The following is a 21,941-nucleotide window of genomic DNA, read 5'->3' as shown; positions in this document are numbered from 1 at the left end:
CTATATGCTTAGAAAGTCACAGACAGCTACTGAGAAGCTCTCATTGCAGAAACAGCAGGTTTTCTATTTCCAGTGTCCTTCGTGGGATGCTGTGCTACCAGCAAAAAATATCCCTGAGAAATTTTCTTACCCCTTTTCTCATCTTCTAAAGAGCATAATCCCAGAAAAACTTCTTTACTGAACTACGTTGCAAAAGTGAGTTGGCAGGGGACTGCAGCCCAATTCACTTTACGTAACTTCAGGCACATCTTGAACTTTTTTTTTGTTATTGTGTTCATTCATCATGCTTGCTGGGCTAGTGCCTAAGCCAGCGTTTCTTGAAGTTTTGATTGTTGGATCACACTATCCAGATAAAAACTGACAAATAAATCTCCTCCAGCTTCCCTGACCTTTCCCATCAAGGCTGGGAAGTGCCCGTGTGAATAACAGATGGGCCTCTAACATGGCACAGCCTCCACCTTGGCTCCTCTAGTTCACCCACTCCCGCCTGGCCATCGGGCTTGCTACAGAGGGATGAAAGGAACGTAAAAGTCTTTACAGCACGTTTCTAATGCCCTTTGGCTTTGGCCTAATCCTTCAGTCGTAGATTAGGACTAACAGTTTCCAAACAGTACAAGCTTAAAACAAAGGATGGACTCCTGCCCTGAAAAGCCAAGTACCAGGGAACGAGAGCATCGGGACACCAGCAGGCAGATGGGCTCGGGATAAGAAGAAAAAAAAGCAGCACCTGACTGTGAGGAGGTGGGGTTTTTTAGGTGCAGTGAAAAGGTATTTCAGGATAAGGACAGCCAAATGGTTTGCTGATGCTTATGGACCGTCCCATGTCTAAGGAAGAAAATGCAGATGAAGCACATTTGAAAAAAATATGACAAATTACAGAACTGGAAATTGCTTTCTGTAACAAATTCAAAGCATGTATTATTTTATAAGCACCTTTCTTTTTGCGTGACATATGATAGCTATTTTGTAATTCTTCCCCTTAAGAAAACAGAAGTGTTTCAGCACCTTCTATGTAATTTAATAGCAATTTATGTGCCTGCTACGGTAAGAGATAGGCTGGTTTTCCAGGGAAAGTGAAAAATTCCACAGATTTTTCAAGTCTTTGCCATGGGTCCTACAGACTTATGACTAGGACTCAGTTTCCATCCCCTGTTAATTTCAACTGTGTTTTCCTCTGAAAAGAGCATTTCTTTCTCCTCAGGACTGAATTATTTGAAAATCCTTACGTGTTTTGTAATTAAAATCCGCATCCTTCAGTAACGATTGCTAATTATCTCAGAAAAGTGTAGGTTGCAGCCCAGGCCAGCAACGCGAAATCGCCATCGTGCCCCCAGGCTGGGGCAGGCCAAGGCAAGGACAGACTGTGGGAGAGCTGTGGGACCACTGGCCCGCTGTCGTGACTTGGCGGGGGGCACTGGGCTGGGATGTCCAGGAGCCTATGCAGAGACCTTGCTCTGCCTTGGTCTCCCCACCACGCCTGAGCCCGAGCAGTCTGGCTATGCGGCGTAAGCCAGCTGGAGGCAGCGAGTCCTTGGCATCGCTGAACCGCTGCTCATCTTTTGCACTGCCAGGGTTTTCAGAAGCCTGCTCGCGTGTTCCTGCATAGCTGACGTGGTGCCAGCTGGACAGCCCATTGAGCCCTCGCTCGCCTGGCTCCTCCAGCTAGCTCTGCATCCGCCAGGCTGATTTGCCCAGAGCAATCTGGTAGCCTGTGACTTCCTGGATCCCTTTGCTCCTTTCCTATACTGACTTCTTGGGGAGTGCCAAAATCTGAAGCAAAATCTCGGCAGAAACACATGCCTGACGGCCAGCCAAGTAATCTCAATTTAACCACAGTGACACCAAAGTTTTAAGCAGGAAACATATTTGGATTTCCAAAGTTTGCCACTGCACACGTTCGGGGGCACAGCTCTCTTGTTTGAGGTGAATGCCTTAGCACTTCTCCCATGTCCAGCCCCTTCCGAAAGCCTGGAGCTGCTGTACTGTGCCCTTGGAAAAGCCCGAGATGTCTGGCCTGCCCAGCACACCCACAAGTCACAGCAGCTGGGTTATCCTACTCAAATTCAACGCTGCTGAAGGTGGTATCCCTCCACTGTTGGCCTGTCTAACCCTCAGGCATTCAATGGGGAAGGAGGAAAGGCTGTTTTGGTAGGAGCGGGAACTCAGGTAAACACTCGGCTGCTACACAGAGGACGACCGTCACTTGGAACCGTGTTTCAGTCGTGCTTCTCCTCTTTTTGTCCCTTTCATATTTTGTTGCCTTCAATAACTGGCTGGCTGTTTCCTCTTAGCAGATTTCTGAAACTATTTGGGTCAAGTAATAGTTGCCCAAGTACAAGAGACTGCTGCATACGAGATTCGCAAACAACTAAGCCCTATACTTGTTAAACCCTAACAAAAGGCTTTATGTAACTTATTCTAGACTTGGTCACAGAAGAGTACCGAACTCCCAGCCACCAACCCCCAATTAATTGCATAATTGTTAATACCTCCTTTCGCTAAAAATAACGCTTGAGCCATTTTCTATGTATAAATTACTGTTGAAACTGGATGGACTTCTGTTAACCAAGAGAAATGAATGGAAAATTACACTTTTGGTGAAGAGAGGGAGCATTAGGCCTCAATTAGGGTTCAGTCCAGCAGGGAAATGGGCAGGGAACTTTGAAAATGCTGAGAAAAAAACATTTTAATTATCCATTCCTTTTTTGTTGGATCCCAGGCTGTGTAGTACAAGTGATAATGCATTACTCTAGTCCAACAATTCTGCAGGCATACTTCTGGTATCAATAATATTCGCAAAAATCAATCCCATCCTCTTTTCAGTATTTGTGAACTAGATTACCACAGCAGAAAAGATTCTAAACACCCAATTTACTTTCCACAGTGACGATGCTGGTGTCTCTGCCCAGAGCTCCCAACTGGTGTGGTGAACCCTGGCCTCACAGCTTCACCTGTGGATCCTGCAACACTGTGCAAAGGTTCCGGGCTTGTAGCATCAGCCTTGCTGGGAAGCAAAAGCACATGGCTACCGAGTTGCACCACAGAGATTAGGCAAACACACTCCTGGGGTCAGAGTGAGACAGCCAAATCTACATTTTGAGGCTACATTATTGTCTTGCCGCCTTAGAAAACAGTAATTTACATGTCAATAAAGAAAATATTTATATTTGGAGCTTACAAATATTGCCATGTTGGCCCAGCCGCAGCTTTCTGCTCTTTATGTGACAGTCATTTGAGTCTTTGTGAAGGGCAATATTTAACCCTGTCACAGGCCCATGCGAAGGCCAAACCTACGACAGCCAAGGTCCTGAGCTGACCAAGGCATCCCTAAGGAGGCCAGTATCACAACAGAAATCAGTAGCACTGGGGTTTTGCCTAGCGCTGTCCTCAGAGGCACATGCCCATTCCCCCACCTGTGGCAGGAGAGCAGATGGTCACAGACTGATCTCCAAACCTGGGTCACGTACTCAGTGAAAGGTCCTGTATCCCATCACCAGGTCAGAAAAGCTGGTCGTGCTGTTTTATAAAAGCCTGAAAATATCCCGTCAGATGAACGGGGTGACTTCAGAATTCCAAGCAGATACAACATACTCGTGTGGGGTTTTAATAAGGTTTGATTATAGCTTACATAAATAAGACAAGGCATGGAATCATAATGCATATTCCAGACACAATAGCAATATGATAGTAGAGGGCTCCCAAGTTATAAAGCTTGTAAGGCTTCCTCAGAAATGGAGTAATCAGATGGTTGCCAGATCACAAACTAATTTCCCTATCCTCGCTCCGCTGCTGAGCAAATAAAATGATGTTAGAGGTATCTAACTGCATATACTTTATTAATGTGCTATCTTCAGCATATTTCAAAGAACAATAACACAATGATCTGTGGCCTTGGAGAAAGGCAAATGACAAATATTTCCTTCTGTTTTTAACACCATCCTTTCTTCTTTCATTGGTGAGCCCAATTACAGAGCCATAATGAGACTATAAATTCTTAATATTGCTCCCCTGGCCATTTGTACTTGTGCAGCATTTTCTTAGGTAAAACCATATTATGGAAGCAACAACGTTTTTCACCAGCACAAGCACAAATGGATCATGTCTTATATATTCTGGCTGAGCCGGCAAAGTCTCAAGAAATTAATTCAGTCCGTGAGCAATTCCTCACAACCTACTAATATAAAAGCCTACATCATAAAAACGCAATAGGTAGAGACCAGCTTAGCTTGATTATTTCTTTTTACTGCCTTAAATTCCAATAGCTGAAGCTGGAAAGAACTGGACTCATAAAATGGCAAATAAGAAACGTTTACTGGATATTGCATTAAAGACACAAGGTACCATAAAACATGGGTGGAATTAGTTCTTGAGCTAGTTACCTTTTCCTGTTTAAGATGACTGCTGATACAGTTCTGGATGCAAGGTACCAGAGAACAAAAAGTCTATATTTAAGAGAGTTGTGTTGTCACAGGAATCCCATCTACTATCCCTACCTGTCCCTCCAAGCTGTCTAGCCCCGAAAGTGGGTAAGCACAGGTCAGACAAGGGATATGTAAATCACAAAGCATTGCTTTGTCCAGCCACGCTATATATAAAATGCTACCACCAGCTCACTCCCCCTTCTCTGAAATGAAAGTACCGCTCAATCAGATGAGATAGCTAGCTGTGCTCAACACTGCTGGGCTGCTTGGTCCTGAGCCCATCATCCTGGTTTCTTGCTCTGCTCTAAATTTTAGTTTGTATTTCTGCCCCTGCTATAAAATCCCGCCATAGCTCATCACAGAAATATATCTGCAAATATGTGACACAGAGTGATTAGGAGTGATGAAACCAAGCATATGAGCAGCCTGGTCTTGGTGCAGGGCTAAGAGACAAGCCCAGAACAATGTTAGGTTGGTGATTTACTGAGACCGTAAAGAAACATATACCTTTTCTCCCTAGACCCCATAACCTGCTGCTGACCATAGATGTGGCTCAGACGAAGTCTAGAGGCCAGATAATAAAATCTCACTAAGGATATCAATTTTTTGCTCCTGGCAAGTGTGTTTAGAGAAAGAGACCGAGTGACAGAGTGCATTCTCTGGATCTCTCTTTCACCAGACAGAACAGCATTTGCCCCTTATCCCTTAGGGTAGTCCACAACAGGCTATCTGTCTTGGACGCAGTCCAGCACTGCCTCCTGTTACAGCTGGCAGCCAGCATCACGTGCCCCACAGCCAAGGGTGAGTGCAAGACCTCCTCATTAGGCAGGTACTAGATACTCACAAGTTTCAACCTGGTCTTTAAAAACTAGAAGCTGTATTAAATCCTTTCCAAGTACATCCCAAGTACGTGTTTTCTAGCAGCTGGAATTTGCACTAGGTAAGATTGTTTGTGTCAAACCAGTGCTGGTAACTGCCAAACTGCTTGTGGATGTTTGTGTGTATGAAACTCTTTCAATCCCTATTCTCAAGCACCTGCTAATTCAGCCGTGAGCTAGCTCATTTATCTTTGCGGTGCAACTACCACTATTCAGTGACCCATTCACTCTGCTGACTACTGCCCCTGAGCAAAAGTCATGAGATAACACAGTGAAGTGTAGATTGCACTAAAAATGAGTGAGATCGTAGCTTAATAACAAAAAGCAGCTTGAGTCCCCAATACCTTCTGATTACATGTATTACACTGACACTGAGTTCATGCACATGCTATCCCCTTTGTGTTCAGCCTTAGAAAAGCTGTTAGTAAAAGAGCCCATAAAGGCGTTGCCAATGTGATGGACAGATTCTGCTGTTGTTAATTACGCTGTTTTAGTGCTGCCTTTATTTATGCTATTTACCTTACAAGTGAAGAGCACGCTGAAGTGAAGGTAAGACTGAGACAGAAGGTAAGAACTAGCTTACAAATGCCAGGAACGGGAAATGGAAGAAGGAAGGTAAGAAGATGTATCAGCCTTAGCCCACCTGGTTATGGCTGCACGGCTCAAGCCATAAAACCAGACATACAAAGAAGAAGTCTCACAGTTTCTGCAGTTAACGTCATCTTACTGTTATCAGGTGACTAGTTACCCCCGGCATCTCAGCAGCTCTGGAAGGAGGACTTCAAAAGGACATGACAGTGGAACCGAGTTTGGGGGAAGGATGAAACTCTCGTCAGTGAGTTCCTCCTTGAGCTGGGTTCCCGCGTATGCTGGCAACAGGGTAAATGGTACCTGTGTCTGCCAACTCAGTCAACTGCATATTCCCCGTAAGAATTTCGTATCACTCCCACTTATTTATTTTTAGTTTATTGCATTAGAAGCAAGGATATTAATCTTGCTCTGCGCAAGATTACATCTCCTTCTAGGACATTTGAAAGTATTGCTTTTAGTTTAATAACACGTTTTTATTCTCAGCATGTTGCTTCCTCCCTGCCAATATTTCAGCTTCATCACTAATTCATGAACCATCACTGGTGAGAATCAGCCCTAGACTGAGAAAAAGAATTCCTACATTTATTTGTCTCTCAGTTTATAAAAGATACTTTTCTCTTTAATAAGAAGGGGTTTTATTCTGAAAAATGATCATAAATTAGATTTACATTTGTACAGTCAATAGAGAATTTGGTGCATATATTACAGACCTAAACTAGATAAAAGGGTGTGATATCATGATAGTCTTCCTTTACATGCAGGAAAGTCTGTAGTGGGTTTTTCAAAGCACCGCAGAGAGTACCCAGCATCCACTGACATCTTGAAATATCTTTAGAAAATCTGGCTCTCCACAAAAAGATCAGAACAAATTATACCCAAAAACCCTTCTATGACAGGAAATGTAACGAGCAAAATAAGGGAGCAAAATAAAGCTATGATTGCAATGCAAAGGGATTTATTTGGGGTGGAGCTGCCTCTTTCATGCACATATTGCCAGGAGATTGCTGGGATACTGCCGCTATAAAATTAAGTGTAATTGTCCCTGGACAACAATATCTTTCTTAGGCAGAAGCCAATATCGTTCCTTCTACTCTCTAATTCTGCAATGCTTGTTTGACATAACTGCTTTCCTAATGCAGGCTCTCCTGTTAATTTTATGCTTTCTGACAAGGTACAAAAGCAATCCTTCCCAGAGTGCAGCTCACTGGCACCATTCTCTCTCCTTCACAAGCATTCAACCCAAGAGATCTCAGGGCCCCGTCTGATCTTAATATTGCAAATTATTTCTTAAGGAGAATTACAAACATTTCTAAGGGGAAGGCATTAAAGAAGTAATATGCCCAATACTCCCAAGTATGGGACTATGACCAGACAATAAAACAGAAGAGAAAAATCCCTTCTCCTATACTTAGCATTTAAAGAGAAGGTTAATTCCAACGTAACTCCACAAACTAAAGCATATGGTGATACCATAGCAAGTTAATTGAAAGATCTTTTAAATACCAAACTGCAAAAAAAACATGACTACAGTTTAATACCTGCTGCTCTTGAGAAGGTAAAATACCTCTATGTAGTTCAGTTTACATTCCCCTGCCAAGGTTATTAGTGCCTTTTCTGTTACTTTTAGATGAGTTCTGCATGGGAGGAGAATAACACAAAAATTATATGGGAATTTTTCTATATTCAGAGTTTATGTCTGCTCCAAACAACATCAGTGGAAAGAAGATCAAGTATCCACTAACTATAAGACATCAAGGTATTGCTAAAAATATATCAACTGTGTCGCATACCTAAGAGATTGTCCCCTAGACAGGGCTATTTAAGGGGATCTTTATGGAAACACTAGATAAATGAAAGAAAGTCATGAGAAGAAACACAGCTTGTGTAAGATGACTTCAGAGGGACTTTGAGCTTGTCAGAGGTTTGTAAAGCTTATACTACAAAACTAAGCAGAAAAGGAAAAATTTGTGACAAGTCTTCCTGTGTTATTGCAGTACATTGCCAATTTTACGGGCGAGAGCATGAAGATGACTATAATTCATCTGTTATAGGCAAAACATTTGGGGCTTAGGATTTGAGAAAGCTTTAGATGCTTCACTACCTACCACAGCAGTAGATTTAATTATCGTGTCACAAAACATGGTAAACTGAATAGGCTGCTCACAGCGAGGTGGTGATGAAGAGTGGGAGAAACTGGCACAAGCAAGAGGAAGAAATAATTCAGATCAAAAAATGAGTAACTGCGGAGCTCCCACACAAAACCACCCCAGATGTTCTGGGGAATTTCAGATCTTTTCATTATGGAAACCCATCTACGATCAACCAAGGGGAGGAGGCTCATTCCCTACAGAACCAGGAGCAGCTGTGGCTGTCCTGGCTGCATGACACCAAAGAGACAGAGACAGAGCCACACAAGGTTTGTTTGTTTGTTTTGGACTGATTTGTTTTCTTTTTGAGTTGTGCCACACATTTTACCCAACCTTCTAATAGAGTACAGGTTTAATAGATTCCAGGATGATCCTGAGAGACCACAGACTGTTCCTAGAAGGAGGTGGAAAGGTGGGAATAAACAAGGAGGCTCCTGCTACTGGGGAATAATATTACTCCATGGACATCTGAACAGTTGTGGTTCAATCACAGCTATCATGACCATATATGAGTGACCTGAAAGACACTACCAATCCAGAACAATAATTAAACTGGTAGCACACCAAAAAAGACAATGTGATGTCAGTAGTACAGCTGGATGTTTCAGCCTGGGGAATATTTACAGGATCAGGCTCTTCCATTTTGGCTGTGATGGCCTATGAAAAGCATATGTAAGCTGACTAGAGATAAACACAGTTCCATGCAAGAAAGCACAGTATCCCGAGACTACGCAATAAAAGCAATGCCACAATATTGCAGGGAGAACATGAATAGACCTTGGAATATGCCAAATGTTGGTACAGCTTACACAATTGCATTGTGTTCTGCAACATCTGTGGGAGGACCATGTATTCCCAAGTCATTGGTTCCAGTGCAAGTGTGTACATATCATTCTGCCCCAGTACTCAGATTATTTAATAAGACTGTTACCTTGTTCACACCATCTGCCATCGCTTGCAGTGTTAGCTCTCTAGGTCCATCCACAGTCTTTCCGTTATCAGTTGGTCCCCAGCTGGCACTATATATATCTATGACTTGAGGCATATGACTGATAGAGGAAGCCTCAATAATGTCTGTCATAAACGGTTGGTCGAGCATTCGAATACCTGTAGATTTAATCAACATAAACATGAATTTTGCATTATCCAGCACAAGATGAAATCTCAGCAACTCGAGAAGTCCCCCAGTTACAGGTATTTTAATTCACTGGCAGTTTCACCCACTCAGTAATCCCGCACTCGCCATTCACATTTCACCAGGGTGTGCTTACCCAGCAGGATGGCAGCACTTAAACACCCAGCCACAGCAATGCAGCGTGGCCCAGAAAGAGAAAGAACTTTATTGTTAGCTTTCTAATTACATAGTATTTTCCATCTACTGTTTGAAAACACTTTTAAAACAGTAGTAGTCAGCAATCTCACTGTTTCATAGCATGTAAATAGTATTAATATTATTTAAAATAGTATTTTGTAACAACTAGGGAAAAGGATTAAGCCCCCCTCCATCTCTAATTTATACTCAGTGATGTGTTGACTCTTCATTAGTCTTTCAAGTAATTTTTCTGTTTATTTTGGTTCTTCTCCAGAATTTAATCAGAGAGGGGAAACACACTACACAACAATTTCCTGGAAAATATCATTGTGTCAACATGCAGACGCAATAGCAAAATATGGCCAGTATTTAGATAAAAAAGCAAACTAAAACCTGCTTCCTTTAACCCGTACTGCAGTAGAAATCAAGTTAAAGTTTAATTGATACAATCCTAGGATATTCCAACTTCATAAAACCTTAAAGAGTTGGCCCTAAGCAAGCCAGAGAGCGTGACAAAGACAGCAGCGCAAGCCCTCACATCCACCATGCCCCCCATAGGACAGTTTCACTGATAGCCAACCTCTCAGTGGCTGAGACCTGATGGATGGATGAGATGGATGAGACCTGAGTAACCAGGGACACATTCCAACTCTCATTTGTAGCCTTGAGTTGAAGTTCAGTTTTTCCCAACAGTTTTAGGACACAGATGGGACAGAAATCAATACCACAGAGCCCAACAGTGTGAATGGCAGCAAGGACCCTGATTTAGACACCAGTGCTTTTACTACATTCAACATGAAATCCATGTACCAAATGTGAGGCGGCAAAAAGTGGTATAAACTTCAAATAGAAACCAGACCAAAGCTGGATATTCCTGATATGCTAATTCAGGCAAAAAAATTATGAAGTCAAACTCAATGAGTGAGAAATCCCTTCATGTGCATGTAAAATGCAGATCTGCACTAAAACCACAGAATTAATTATTGACCCCAGGGAGGTGGAAGAACAACAGGAGGAGCCAAGCCACTTGGTTTGACTTTAGGGCAAAAAAGAGGTAGAGGAAGCAAAACACACGATGCCCCCAGATTTCCAATTCCACCTGCAAACATGGACCTTGAATCACGTCAGCAGCAGACTCAGCTCTCATGAGCTTCCAAGTTCCCACTGACCACACGGTGGTGCTACAGGTGTGTGCTGTCCTCGGGCAGGAAAGGCTGGCTTTTCCAAAAACCGGTGGGGATTTTGCTACGAAGTATGGAAAGCTGTTTGTAGGCTGTTGGTCAACAGAAAAGGCCTTCATTTCACCTCTTGATTTTTAAGCAACCAGCTTGAAGTTGTAGAGTTATACTAATAATACAGATGAGGTCCAGCCAAAATCCCATGCCTCAATTCACATTCCTCTAAAAGTGGCTATTGCCAGAATGTAAATTTTGTGAAACGTCCCATCCCCAAAGGGGACATTACCATTACTGAAGAAAGGGGACAAGCACTAGACCTGCCTGGCCAGTTACTAACTCTCAGTGATATTTCTTGGGGTAACAGCTTAGCAAACATTGCTTGGTGCCCTTCTATCATGGATATTCAGCTTTAGATCGTGTAGGTGACAGGTGAAATGTAGCCTTCCCCAGATTCTTCTGACACCGCGGTGAAACAGGGACTGGCCAAGCAGAGCAGAGCTGCCCATGCAAACACACTGTGAACTATTCCCAGGAAGCAATGGGTGCATCCACACTGGTGTTTTGGTGTGGATCGGGGAATGAAAGTGAAATTCATAAGCCCCTATGTCTGCTTGCTGTGCCTCGGTTCTCATCATGGAACAGTCTTCGAGTGGGAAAACTGGATTTCTTCAGATTAAACTAAACCAACACATGCTGTCCAAGAGCCTAGCTCACTCCAATCACTGTATTCAGTCTATCAGTGCAGATGAGCTGGTTAGAAGTAAAAATACCCAACACACCCAAGGTGTGGATGCTGGGCACCAGGCACCACCCATTTCATTCTGTGCATCTGCTCCTACCACTCTGCATTGTTTGTTAAAACAGAGGAAACCAACGACCACAGAGATTTACAGCACTGCAGGTCCTGCCCTGTGAGAGCCTAAAGAATAAGAGCGGCACGGGATTTGCCTTTTCAAATACTTTCTAAGTGCAGCAGGAATTTATATTTTACTTCCTGCAAAATGAGATCTGTCACAAATGATTCTATTCACTCAAAATGAAACTATTCACTCAAAATCAAGTATACAAACAGGAGTTGGCATAAGAAGGAGCAGAGCTGTTCCTTTGCTATGTTATTAAAGAGGCTGTGTAAGACCCTCAATTGAAAAGGCAAAGCCCTGCAGAAATTCCTCTCCCCAGCTACTGTGAAAAGTAATAAACACATGGCCCAATGCCAACTTACAGTCCTGTCCTGGGCAATGCTCCCTGTCTCTGCAGGAGAAGTTCTGCCTGAGGCACAGTGGCGTATGGACCATTTACAGCTTGAATTGCTACCGTACCTGCCACCTTGGAGTTATACGCAACTCCCACGCCGCAGATGTTGTTGTTGGCAGCAGCAGACACCTCTCCCGCACACCTCGTCCCGTGGCTGCAAAAGGGAAGACAGAGACACCACGTGAGCCCCAGACAACGCACGTGCTGGATTGAGCTGGATCACTGCGATCTGGTTTTTGCCTCGTAGTCAGCTCCCAGCACTTCAGAGGAAAACCGCTCCACGGCGAACTGTTGAGTGCTGTACTTGGATACTCGGATGAGCTCATTCCCTCCTGAAGCAGGAGATAATCAATTTCCCCTCTGCAGTATGAGCACTGCTTGCTCCGAGGTTAACATGCATAGTTATGCTTCATTTAGCTGTGAAGTTATTCAGACCTTTTCTTTTTAACTCTGTCAAACACGTTCTGCTTTGTTACCAACTATTAGTCAGTAGAAACGGTCCCTTGACAGAACAGCGTAAAAATAAGATCAATACTAATTCCTTTATTTTTGTGACTTGACAGCGTGATACCTGTTATTTTGTACCCCGCAGAACAAAGTCTGATTGCCTTTTTGCTATTCAAACATGTATCAGGAGCGTATCACTGCCCACAAAAAAAATGCTATGGAAGGAGGTGGGTGCAGTATTGAGCTGGAGTAGCAGAAGGGAGCCACAAGGGTCACTGTGCTCCTCAGCAGCAGAGCTGTGGCCCGGCTGGCCAGGCCCACAGCTGGCTGGACCCAAGGCACGTGCATCCCTCTCCTCCAGTGCCTAACTCCCAGGAGAGCTGACAAGGTGCTCCAGCTGTCAGCTCAGGGAGCTACTGCTTTCTGCTCAAGTGGGAAACGTCTCTGCTCTGACACGGAGGTCCAGGTTAGGGCTGAGACACGGCATTTCGAGAACACTTGGCGTCTCTGAAGTGCTTTACAGCTCTTAACAGAGACCCTTTAACTGGCAGTGGCTCTGAGGCAGTCCTGCAGGAAGGCAGATTGCATTTTCCTTTCTCCTAATTCATCACAGAAATTAAACCACAGAGAAGATAAATACGGACAATATAATCTGGATTTAAAAAAACAGCACAGCAGCAGAGAAACTAGTGAAACCTGTGCTGCTGTCAGGTTTTTTTTAAGATGTTGAATCGATATGAATCCATCCTACTGCTCACATCAATCCACTCTGTGCATTAAAACTGGCATTGCTCCTATAGCATGCTAAGGATTCATGCAATTAGCAGTGCTGTACTATAAAGGCTATATGGAGTACCAGATGAACCATCCCAGGAGGCAAGAGAATTGTTTTGTTTTAATCATCTTTTTTCTCTCTCTCTCCCTTTAAGCATCTCTGGCAAACGTGAGTGCAACATTAATAAAGTGGTGAGAAGCAACACATTCTTTTTCCTTCTGTACTTGGAAGAATATATTTTTAAAGGCAGCTCCATGAAAAAAAATGACTGGCCTTGAATGTACACAGTGTCTTGATCATGAAAGGGTGAAGATCTCTTGAGAGTTCCCTTTACAAAGAGGCCAGAGAGGAGAACGATACAGATTTCTTATTCAACTGCTGGAGAAATTTCTTTCAACAATCAAGCAGGTTTTCCCTCATGCCCTTGTTCAAGGAACTGTGAAAAAAATATACCGTTGCTAGGCATTCATTATCTAGTCACCTGTGGGCTAGCTACAAGCCACGGAGCAGAATAAATGGCTTTGTTAAAAAATTGTCTTGACTGATGCTGGGGTGCAAAATATCAGTGACACTGCCAAGTGAGCTCTTTCTCTCACAGAGCGGAAAAAACTGTCTTAGGACCTTCCTGGTGAAAGGGTTTTATCAGAAGGTCCTCTCCCCGACCTTGCCTCCCCAGCTCACTGGCCCACATGATGGAGACTGCATGCAGACCTGTTCCAGCAACTCAGGGTTTAGATACCGTGCTGCTGACCAGAGGGGAAAAAAAATAAATATCACATGTGAATTAGTGGAAACGCATTTGGTTGAATTATTAATGGCAAATAGCAGACTTTTCCAGTTTAGCCCTATTTGCTGTTCATGTATCATTGATAAACCCATTGTGGTTTCTATGAAGTGACCCATGTCATAGGCACAAATCACAGCTTTTCTCTCCAACATTCAGCTCTTCACTCTTATTTCAATGTTTAAAACAAGGGGATAGAAAACAATTAAGAATATTTTCACCTATGAGCAAGTTACTTCAAAGGCAAACCATACAGTAGCATGCAGAGCAAGTTTTCCAAAAATATTATATAAATGCAAACATTTTACGTGAACATTCGTGAAAACCTAAGGTGGGAGAGGGTGATTCAACTGAAAGTCAGTTTTGTCTTCAGCTGGTTTAAATAACGTATCTGTACTAGTTATGAAAATTCCACTTTGCTTTGTCTCTGAAAACTATTTCTATTTCTAAAACCCACTGCCAATGCTATTGTACATGCCCTTTTATTGACACGTTTTTTAAAGGAGTCAGAGGTGGCACAGATTTTCATTGGGGTTCGTTTTCATCTGCTTTGAAATGCTTCTGCAGACAGCAAAGGACAGGATTCATCCTTCCTAACTTCAGCTGTCTGCCGGGGGAGGGCTATGCAGAGCTGCAGTCTCAATAGCTGGGACGATCTGCCTATCTTAACACTTTAGTTGCTTACACTGGGCAGCACTTAGACATGCAAAGCTCAGAGGGACACTTTCGTGGGGCAAATGCCACCCCTTTTTTACTCACATGACATCGTCAGCTTCTGAGCATTTGAGCGTTCGGGCAAGGGAAAGCGTTCCCCTACTTTGAGGAACGTGCCACTCTGCCTGCATCCAAAGATGCCCAGAGCCAGCAGTAGTGCCGTGGCTCCTCCTTGACACTTGTGTCATAACACTGCAGATAGAAAGAGCTGCTAAATCTGTTTATACAAATTCTCAATTAGTATGTTGTTTCTATTGTATTGATTGAAAAATGAGGAGGAGGGGAGCAGGTGTTTTTACTCTGTTAATGAGCACTGTCTGGAAGCCAAGGGAAGTTCTTTCCTTGACTCAATGGTATGTTGTTTGGATCCATAATAAGTAAAGGACATTTTTACCTCTGAAGAATACGGGTTTCCAAGATAGCGAATAATTTTTGCCCAGCTAACTATTACCTGGGTGAGAGAATATACAGAATACAAAGGCTACAGGAGTGGAAATAATTATTGGTTATTTATATCATAGCAGAAATTTGTACTCTCAGTGCTCTGAGATGGGGAGCCCTGAGTCGTGCCTTCTGCATGCTCCCAACAAGAAATCAGAGGGCTGTACAGAAAGGCCAAGCTATCTCTGACTCCTGTGGGTACCTCCGCACTGCACAACATGGTACACGGCAAGGTACTAACTGTGGTTCAGGAGGAGTGGGTGTTACAAATCACCGGCAGTTCCCAAAGCGGTTCCTAAAAAACACCGAGTGCTGTGGAGCTGCCTCTGCTTTTGGGAACAGGGCTTGGTTCAGGCTCCTTCACTGCTCCTCAAGCTCAAACACAGCCCTGCCCCACGTTGCACCCAGTGTCCCCTATCCTGGCTTGGTCCCCAAGCTGTGGGTCTGAACACAGTCAAGCAGTCAGTACGGTAAGCAGGGGGATAAATCCCTTGGCTGCCCAAGGGATGTGCCTCTCCCTCTAACAGCAGCCTAACTGCCCGACTGCAATTCCCTGCCCGAGGCACCACACCATCCCCTTCCAAAACCCAGCCTGCTTGGTTTCATAGGCCAATGGCTGTTAGATGGAAAGGCCAAAGTGCTTCCAGCAGCCTTAAAAAGCACAAAGTGGAAGGGGAATCTGTGCTTACAAGCAGAGCAGCTGCGATTAATGAAATACTCCATGCAAAAACCTCTCCCCTTTTTTCTTAAAGTCTAATGACACTTTGCACATGCAGCTGGCATCTCACAAAAGCCCTTTGGTTCATCTCTTTTAAAAAACATTCCTCTGCTTCTTGTTCCACAAATCACTTGAATTGCTCACACAGAAATGTATTCTTTATGGAAAAAGGGATATTACACTATCCTATTTTGAGTCTGATCCTCCTGCATGCATAAAATTCAATGGGAGATACATCACTGACTGAAAACTGAGCAAAATGGAGCCTTTATTGCAGGTTTCTCTGAATGGCTTTTCTGTGTCACTACTCTCTATTCAGACGCACCTTTGCAGCTACACAAATGGACAGACAGACTGTCATAGGCAGACGGTTGTAACCTACCAGTAATAATAATTCAGGAGTCAGAAGTTATGACAATAGCTTATATAAGAGCACATCAGCTTGATTAAGAGTATAGCCAAGAAATATGCAGAGAAAAACGTAGTCACAACTGCTCCTGAACAGCTGGATATGGTGTGTTGGTTTGCATCTTAGCCTGGAGAAAACATGAAATCTTGCATCTTAAAGCCTTCTTGAATTGTGCAGGCAGGAAAGGGATGCCTTACTCAATGTCTTGCTCCTGTGATTTACCTTGCAAGGCAGAAAATTCCCTCTCTCACCAAAGAAACCTCAAGGTACATGACAAAGAATGCCATACTTTCTAAGTATCAATTTTTTCTGGAAAGAATAATGAAGGAAATCAGCAAAGCAAATTCTGCATTGCTTTTCTGCTCCTGACTTGCTGACTTGAGCTCCCCATCCCCTCAAGAAAAAAAACCAGAAGAACGTGATGCAGTTCCCTGAAAACACGAATCATGTTGTTCTCAATAATTACAGATCGGGTCACAGATGACCATGCTGCTCACCCTCGATTCTTCACACTTGGGTGCCTGAAGTCAGCCAGAGGCACCTGGGGCCAGAGACTGTAACCCTTGCCACATCCAGGATGCTCAAGGCCTGTTTTAAGAGACTTTAGGAGGTAACTCTGCCTCCAGGGCCACCTTGTAGAACACGTGAGGACTGCAAACTGTGCCCCACTATAAAATACTTGATAGCAGCACAGTCGGTGTTAATGGGGCTTGGCAGAACACAGTTTTATGAAGTTCTACACTGAAAATGACAGAAGCTACCATTACCCACTAAAGCTAAATTTAATTTTCCTCCGTGCTGCTCCAGAGCTAAGTGATACCTTTCTCCTACAAAGATCCTTTGCATAAATAAAGCAAGAAAGGCAGCAGACCTTCACAAATTAGAGCCCTAGCCTTTCTCCGACTTTCCATTCACTAATTGGATTCATACTAGTTTGAAAGTGTCAGATGCCCTTTCCTGAAATGAAGGAGAAATCTCATTGGCATCTTGCTTTGGCTGAAAAATGGCAGGACTACAAAGGAGGACATCACAGCTCCTAAATCTGTTTGATCCATTCCGGGAAGCCTGCGTCGGAGGTGGGAGCACAGCTGCTCCACATCTTTGTTGTGCCAGTCTGACAGAACTAAAATTGATTTCTTCAGAAATAAAAACAAAAAACCCATCCAAAACTCAGAGGCCATCCATACACCCATACTAAGTTAGAGATGAAAACCACATCAAATAGGCCTAAAATATTTTTTGATAAGCACTAAGACTTAGCCCTGAAACCTTTAAAAGTTTTCAAACTCTCAGTGCTGCTGCTATATAAATGCTGGCAACATCAATTATATTTGCATCTAGAAGACTTCTAGAAATTTCATTGAAAATATCCTGAAACAATTTTTACAAATTTACAGACCCTGGGGAGTATGCCGCAGAGCCGGAGATGCTGGATGCCGAGATCACCAGGTAATAAACACAACTTATGGGTGTGCCTTGGACTCTGCACCCTTGACTACATTACATCTTGCTAGGAGCAGTCAGCCTGACAGAACAGGCTTTTTCATGGGACAGATGCAGAATCCAGGGCACAGAGCTTTTTTTAAAACTGTCGACACACATTTCTATTCCATTCTAACCAAAAATGAGTTTTGGGAAACAAAAAAGGTCACATTTCCTAAAATCTGAAGCCTTTCCTCTTAGGCCATTCTTATTTATACCACACCTTGAGGACCAGACCCTCTCCTGCTGGAAACTGGCTAAGTTCAGAACATATTGAAGGAGGAGCGGGTCTTGTGCAATCATGATGTGTTCAGGAGAAATAACACAACAAGCACAGCTGCACTGTTCATTCCAGGTGTATAAACACAACAGAACAGGTTCCCAGTCAGTGTACAGGGACTTTAATTCCTCCAGTAGCTAGAAATATCTCAGAATCAGCCCTGAAATGCTACCCATGTACTCTGTCCTTAAATCATGGTGAAAAGACAGATGATTCAGAACTTATGCAAGATTTAATTGTTTTTACACCATGCTGCTATTCTGCCTCCTTAGTCTATAATCAGATGAAAAGACTTTTTCCCCCCCAAAGCGTTCTCCTGTCTCCAGCTTACTCCCTTTAAAATTAGCTAGCAGTGATACTGCCTCAGACACAGTAGATGGGAAACCAGTCAAAATTGTATTAAGCATATACAGATTTGGGCTACAATAATGTCCCAGGATAGCTGACAGAAAATAGTATGTGGCTATCACCCATTCAAACAATTTACACATATACTCTTCTGAAGAAGCAACTTCATTTATAAACCATTAAATGGTGGTTCAGCATTATCTAGAGGCTACCTAAAAAAATGAAGTTGGAAGTAACCTCTGATTTTCAAGCAGTAGTGAGACTGCAGCTTCTGTTTTGGCAACCACAGAATTTAGCAGAAAACAGACATTCCACAAATATCAGCCAATACTTATAATTTCTTAAGCAAACCAAAGTGAAGAGCAGGCTGATGAAAACCCATTTACCTGTTAAACCAGTCATCTGTGTAGCGGGGGTAGGGGTAGGGATCATTACTGCTGAAGTCATAGCTGGCTTTGGCATTCTGCAAAACACAAAGAGGTTCAGTAAATCAACAGAAAAACAGATGTGCAGGACAAAGTGGAACACAAACTGAGGGGGAGCTGAGAATCGTTAGTAAACTTTTCCCTCTTCGTTCTGTGAGATGCATCTGGATGCAAACTGGTCCCTGTTGTGCTGTGCATTTCCCCCATCAGCAAGCCTAGGGAAAGATGCTTTCTGGGGTGCAAAGCCTCCCGTGGACCATTAGTATTTCCAAATAGTGTGGCTAATTGTGAGGTGGTGTGAGAGCTCAGGCTGCTACTGAGGTACTGTTCATCAACACTTGCAAGAGTATTTAGGTGTTATGCTACTTGGTGTGGCAGGACAAAGGTTAAACCCTATTTTCCAAGCAGTGGTGGAAGCAACCAGACACTTGGGACTTCCATCATAGAATTATTTTTTAAAAACTCATTTGTGGTACTACAACAAACCGTCAAATTTCTAAAAGCATTTCAATGCCTAAGAATATAAGTTTCTCAAAATTCAAATGTGAAATCTGCGTTAGTGGTCAGCACATACGCCTGAAAATCCCTTTGCAGATTTTCTTGGTCCTGTAGTTGTCTGAACAAATGCAGCTTTCAGGCGCTTTTGAAAAATCTCATCCCATGCCTCTGCTTTTCATATAAATCTAAATCATTCCTGATTTTGCCCCATCAGCAGAGTTAAGGACACTCAGCAACTTTTTGATGCTATATCTGAGAAGCAAATGGAAAGTTTCAGAAAGTCAAGTGCCATCTTCTTTCTTCTCTCTTAATGAAAAAATAAATAAAGGGTGACTGAAAATTAAGCTTTTAAAAATATTTAGAAGCTTCCTCTCAAGTGTATGTTCACAGAGTTTATATTTTAATAAACACCATACTCAAGGAACAGAATTATGTTAATTCTTAATTAATGTGTACTTGTATTCTTTTTTCAGATTTGGCTGAGCACGCTATTGAAGATAATTTGAGACTCGTGTATGAATAGCTTTGCTCCTAAAAACATTCCCCTTCAGCAGATTCTCAGTTCCTGGGGTACAGGAATAGACAGTCCATCGGTAGCACCAAAGTCTTTGGGTTTTGGATTCAAAACCCCTAACTCTCAAAGACTCTTGTGCCAGAACAAAACGGGGACAACCTTGTCCTTGATCCTTGGAGGGTAAAACTAAGTATCTTTCAAGTTACTGTACAGTAATTTTTTGGGGTGATCATTTCAGAAAGCCTGGTTGCTTATATTCAACAGGGACAATAAATATTTTGCAGCATTTGAATGGAGCAGAGATCTGCCGAATGCCTATCACACGGTTTGATGCTGTTCTCCAGCTCAGACACAGCTGAATCCCTTCGCGAGTATCCTTATTGATCTCTTAATCTCTCTAAACTAAAGCTCTGATTTTCAGCCTGAAGATGCCTTCCAATAACATCAGCTACAGCCACAAATTCTCAGCACTTCTAAGTCTCTGTGCCCAGGTGTATGTTTAATTTACCTCTTTTAATTACCACAACTGCTTATACAGCACTTTGAATGGCATAGATTTGTATGAGCTAAGAGTAAACAGAACATTACTTTTCAGCCAGGGAAAGGGGGAATTTGACAGTGGTCTATAAATCATGAATAGCACAGAGAAGGTGAACAGGGAGTTATTATTTACTGCTTCTCATAATATAAGAACTAGTGGGAATCCATAGAAATTATCAGAGGGGAGATTTAGAAGCAGCAGAAAACAAGAAGTAGCACTTTTCCACAGAACATGTAATGAGTTACAAAATTCATTGCCCCCCAGCAATACAGAGGTTAAAAGCCTGAATGAAACCAAAAAATGGTTAGACAAATTAACAGAAGATAAATCTGGAAGGGGTATTAGATGCTGTGCTTTCTCCTTCTCCAACAGTCCACAAAACAGTGAATGCTAGAGGCTGGAAAGCCATAATCAGGTAGATACCATGCAGTCTCTGGCTTGGTGACCATACGGCTCCCCAAGCATCCATGACTGGCTGCTGTTGGAGGCAGGATCCTGAGCTAGCAGACTTTGGGCCTCACCCAGTTCGCCTGGCAAAAGCCATGTGGCACAGACATCCCAGCTCAATGCAACAGCGGGAGTTTGGATCCTGCAGTGCCCAGGGGAGCTGTGACAAGGATTTGCACAAAGGGCCAGGTTTCATCCAAAACAGGCAGTAAAAAGAAATTAACTTGTCAACAGAAGATCCAGTCCTGTTCTTTATTAACGAGCATAGTATCTACTCCTAGCAGGACAAGCTGGAAAACCACATCCTATGGTAAAGTCAAAATAGAAACAATGATTCTCAGTAATTTAATTAGCAGATAAAACCTACTCCGTCACAGAGTCTAGCTTGGCAACCTTTGGAGAGAAATGCATTTCAATCACAAATTAAAGAAACTTTCTTACGCTACTGCCTTGGACTAGACATGGCCTGGAAACTATGCAGACTGCAAATCACTAAGCTTAGTTCCAGTGATTTCAGATCGTTTCTTTCAGGTAGGTACGGTCTAATTCAGTATTAAATGTAACTAGTTCAATATATTGCCAGCTCCTTATTCAGTCAGAACTTCTGTTTTCACTCCAAAAATATTCTACAGATGAGAACTTAAACTCAGTCATGGGTCAGCTGTGGTTTTTTTCCCCATCTGGAAGAAATGCATTCCTACTTACATAGACCCTAAGCTCAAAGGGGGTCTGGTGAGGCTGATTTTTCAGGACATCATCAGACGTGGAAGCATCTTGTGGTAGCTATCAACCGCCCTTGACTCTAGAATTCCCTTGTGCAAAGAATTATGGATGGAAAAGCCCTTCTAGTTGTGCAGATGTACCACTCCTGTGCAGACTAGTGATAGGCAAAGGGATTCCAGCACGAATGACTCAGCCACCCTACAGCAGACTGCAGCTCTGCTGTGTGTAAGCTAACCAAATGTCAGCTTATGGAAAGGTTGCTTTAGGCCGGCTATAAACCAAGTTGAGCAGTACTCTTCCACATCCTGTAGCTCTTATTCGCTTGATTTTGGATCACTGCAGTCAAAAGATATCTAATATAGCAGGAACCATCCACAAAGTGCAAAATTAAGAAGAATTCTTGGAAAGAAAACAACTGCTGACTGCACAATTTATCTTCATTAGGGTCTTTGAGAAAAGACAGCGAGTTTCAGCTTCATGAAGGAATATTCCGCCCACACTATGGAAGCAGTGGAATGGGTAATGAAACAGCAGCGACAAGTACAAATGGACTGCTTCAAGTTCCTAATTTAAAGATCAAATCCCCAAATATCTAAGCCTCAACCTTTTTTTTT

The 21,941-nt window shown here is 42.9% G+C and overlaps 1 protein-coding gene across 1 annotated transcript in view; it reads right to left on the bottom strand.

Annotated features, from left to right (window-relative positions):
- Positions 1-21,941, bottom strand: part of PCSK2 (proprotein convertase subtilisin/kexin type 2) — a gene marked incomplete at its 5' end in the record, with an annotated part of 108,389 nt that overhangs the window by 16,631 nt on the left and 69,817 nt on the right. Inside the window, 3 exons of the mRNA XM_082306263.1 lie at positions 8,969-9,144; positions 11,847-11,935; positions 18,566-18,642. Coding sequence (XP_082162389.1) covers positions 8,969-9,144; positions 11,847-11,935; positions 18,566-18,642 — 342 coding nt within the window. The remainder of the gene's footprint in view (positions 1-8,968; positions 9,145-11,846; positions 11,936-18,565; positions 18,643-21,941) is intronic.

This window comes from Platalea leucorodia, assembly GCF_965183815.1.
Source record: "Platalea leucorodia genome assembly, chromosome: 3".
Lineage (NCBI taxonomy): Eukaryota > Metazoa > Chordata > Aves > Pelecaniformes > Threskiornithidae > Platalea > Platalea leucorodia.
This window is presented reverse-complemented; position numbering and strand designations above follow the sequence as displayed.